Source organism: Atta cephalotes, assembly GCF_000143395.1.
Source record: "Atta cephalotes unplaced genomic scaffold scaffold01309, whole genome shotgun sequence".
Taxonomy (NCBI): Eukaryota; Metazoa; Arthropoda; class Insecta; order Hymenoptera; family Formicidae; genus Atta; species Atta cephalotes.
In genome coordinates, this window is record NW_012131373.1 from 1 (window position 1) to 3,049 (window position 3,049).

At 23.2% G+C, this 3,049-nt stretch overlaps 1 protein-coding gene across 1 annotated transcript; it reads left to right on the top strand.

Moving 5' to 3' along the window:
• Nucleotides 1–1,048: 1,048 nt before the first annotated feature.
• LOC105625392 (high affinity cAMP-specific 3',5'-cyclic phosphodiesterase 7A-like) lies at nt 1,049–2,903 on the top strand (the record flags this gene model as incomplete). Its single annotated transcript, XM_012206725.1, has 3 exons — nt 1,049–1,112; nt 2,552–2,652; nt 2,772–2,903. Coding segments are annotated over 3 exons (297 nt in total), but the record flags the coding sequence as incomplete, so codon positions are not given.
• Between the last annotated feature and the right edge of the window lie 146 nt (nt 2,904–3,049).

The window sequence follows — 3,049 nt, forward strand, 5'->3', positions numbered from 1 at the left end:
TAGTTAGTAGTCGTGTAGTGTTGTTAGTGTTCGGTTGTTACGTTAGTTAGTTCGTTAGTTAGTTGTTAGTTGTAGTTAGTAGTGTGTTAGTGTTAGTGTGTGTGTGTGTGTGTGTGTGTGTGTGTGTGTGTGTGTGTGTGTGTGTGTGTGTGTGTGTGTGTGTGTGTGTGTGTGTGTGTGTGTGTGTGTGTGTGTGTGTTTTATATTTAATTATATTTAATATTTTACATATTTCCGCACATTTGTTTTTTAATAATACTCTATGTTTTTTAAAATTATTAATTATTGTATTTTGTATGTTGCCTTTATTTTAATATGTAATAATATGTAATAATATATTTTTAAACCTTAAAGTTATTATAAAACATACGTTTTTAGCACATAATAAATGCGCCAACATGGGCCACTGCTGATACACGCGATCTAAACAAAAAGTCATGCAAAAATAGCACAGCATAAAACATGTTAGAGGTTTTAATCTTATTGTAAAAGATATTTAAATAATTTTTTGTTTAGAAAAATTACTTTATTTTGACGGAAAATAATAATTTATTAAAAATATTTACATTTTGCTACGGATTTTTTATCTAAATTTATATCAATTTTCAAATTTTGAACAATATTTTATATTATAATCAGATTTTAAATTAAAATTTTGTTAAAGCAAAATTTTTTCAATTATAAAAAGAAATTTGTTAAATTTATGATTTTATATTTATGATTTTATTTTTCTAATATCTAAAACGAAGTTTTTTATTTTTAATTATAATTTATAAATTATATATAATGCAACACTTTCGAAAAACAATGTATATAGAAACAAATAAAAAATTTTGTAATCTAGAAAGAATATGATGAAGAATAGCTATATTGTGTTATAAATAATAAAAATTAAAAAAATTCTTTATTTATTAATTTCGATTTTTTATAAAAATAAAATGACATTCTTTTCTCACTATATTTTCATGCGCGCGCTAAGTTTATATTTTTATTCTTTCTACTATACTTCATTATGAGTATCATCATGTTTGGATTATATATGTTACAGTGTGTGTTACAAAGAGCTGGAAACTGGCGCTTTAATGCTTTCACGCTGGAAACAGTCACAGGTGGTAAGTATAGTGAAAATCACCTATATAATTTTTACAATATTATTTTTACAATAAAATAACCAATTTTAAATTATAAAATTATACTTTTTACGTTTTATTTTGTATTAATATTGTAAATTTTTACAAAATAAAATAATATATAATAATAATAAAATTTTATTATCACTACGTCATAACTTTTTAGTACAAATAAAAATTATATGATGATATCTAATTGAATAAATTTAATAATGATATATAATTTGTAAAAATACTACAATAAAGAATTTTTATTTTATTTTTTTATATCTATTCGGATTGGTTTAAAATTTTTTACAATAAAAACTTTTGGTACATAATAAATATGATTTAATGTTAATAGACGGTCTGAACAAAGTTATACAAAAATAGCGCAGAACATGTGAAAATTTGAATCTTATTGTAAAAGATATGAAAAATAATTAAATAAGTTTTTATTTAGAAAAAATTATTTTATTTTGAAGCATAATTATAATCTTCTATTAAAAATAAATAATATGTATTAAAATCTTTCATTATCCTAATTTTGTCTTTTGATCAATTAATTGGACTAGGTTTGGAAAGAAAAATTTATTGTTTCGCAAAATAATGTTCGTCTGAGAGAGAATTAAACTTGATTTATTACATTAATTAATTCTAAATGACTAAACTTTAAAAATCTGCATTTAAAAAAATTTTAATAACTTTTAATATTTAAATATTTAAACAAAAGAATACAATAAAGCGTTCAATATTCTATACTTCTCTACTTCAGATATGAATAATTTTAATATTTAAAAGTGTTTTAATATGACATTATTATTAAACAAGCATTAAATCTTCAGATTATCCAAATATACTTGAAAAAGGGATTTTATATTTAAAGTTACACAAAATATAATATTTAAATTATTAAATTATTAACAGATTTAATTTGAATAAACACAGATTCACTAAGAAATTACAACATAATCATTAATTCATTTATAATTAGGTAAGTGTCACACGTAATGCTGTGTTTAATTTTCAGGTCGTTCGCTGCCGGTTTTATGTGTCCATCTCTTCCATTGTTATGGTCTTTTTCAATACTTCAGTTTGGATGTTGTAACAGTATGGAAATTATTTGGTAGGAATGTACTTTTAATTGTTTAAAATTCCGCGATTTCTTATAGACAAGTTGATTATTATTTAATCTATATTGATTATAATGCAAAGCAGTGATAAGCACATAGAAATATTATTTATCTAATCATATTTTTTCTGAGAGAGGGAGAGAGGAGAAAGTTAAGAGAGATTTGTATTTTATATTATTGATTGATATTATTTTTATTATGTGAAAAAAGAAGATAAAAATAAGAAAGTAAAAATGAATAAAAATTTTTGAAAAAGTGATTCAATTCGAATATCGTGGTCAAATAATTTATGTAATTATTTAATTGAAGCTTTTATCGAGGAGGGTTATCACAGTACAAATCCTTACCACAACAGTATACATGCGACGGATGTCACTCAGGCAATGCATTGCTTTCTCCAAGAAAAAAAGGTAATTTTTTATGTTTATTTTGCAACTTTATAGACAAATGTAGAATATTTTTTAATGTAAACAGCATGTAATATCTCAATTCTTCAATGAGACAGAATGACCGAGTTATAAATTTGCAGATTAAAACACATCTAACCAATTTAGAAATTATGGCTTCCTTGATAGCAGCTGTAACGCATGACTTAGATCATCCGGGTGTTAATCAACCATTTTTGGTCGCAACGAGTAATCATTTAGCTGCGCTTTATCAGGTAGGAGCATCTTTGTTAAATTGTTCATTATAAAATTGAAAATCTGAGGATGACGTGTGGTAATAAAATAATTTTCATTAAATTATTATTCAATCATACAAACTTACAAAAGAAACGTTATTGCAGAATAGATATATATATATATA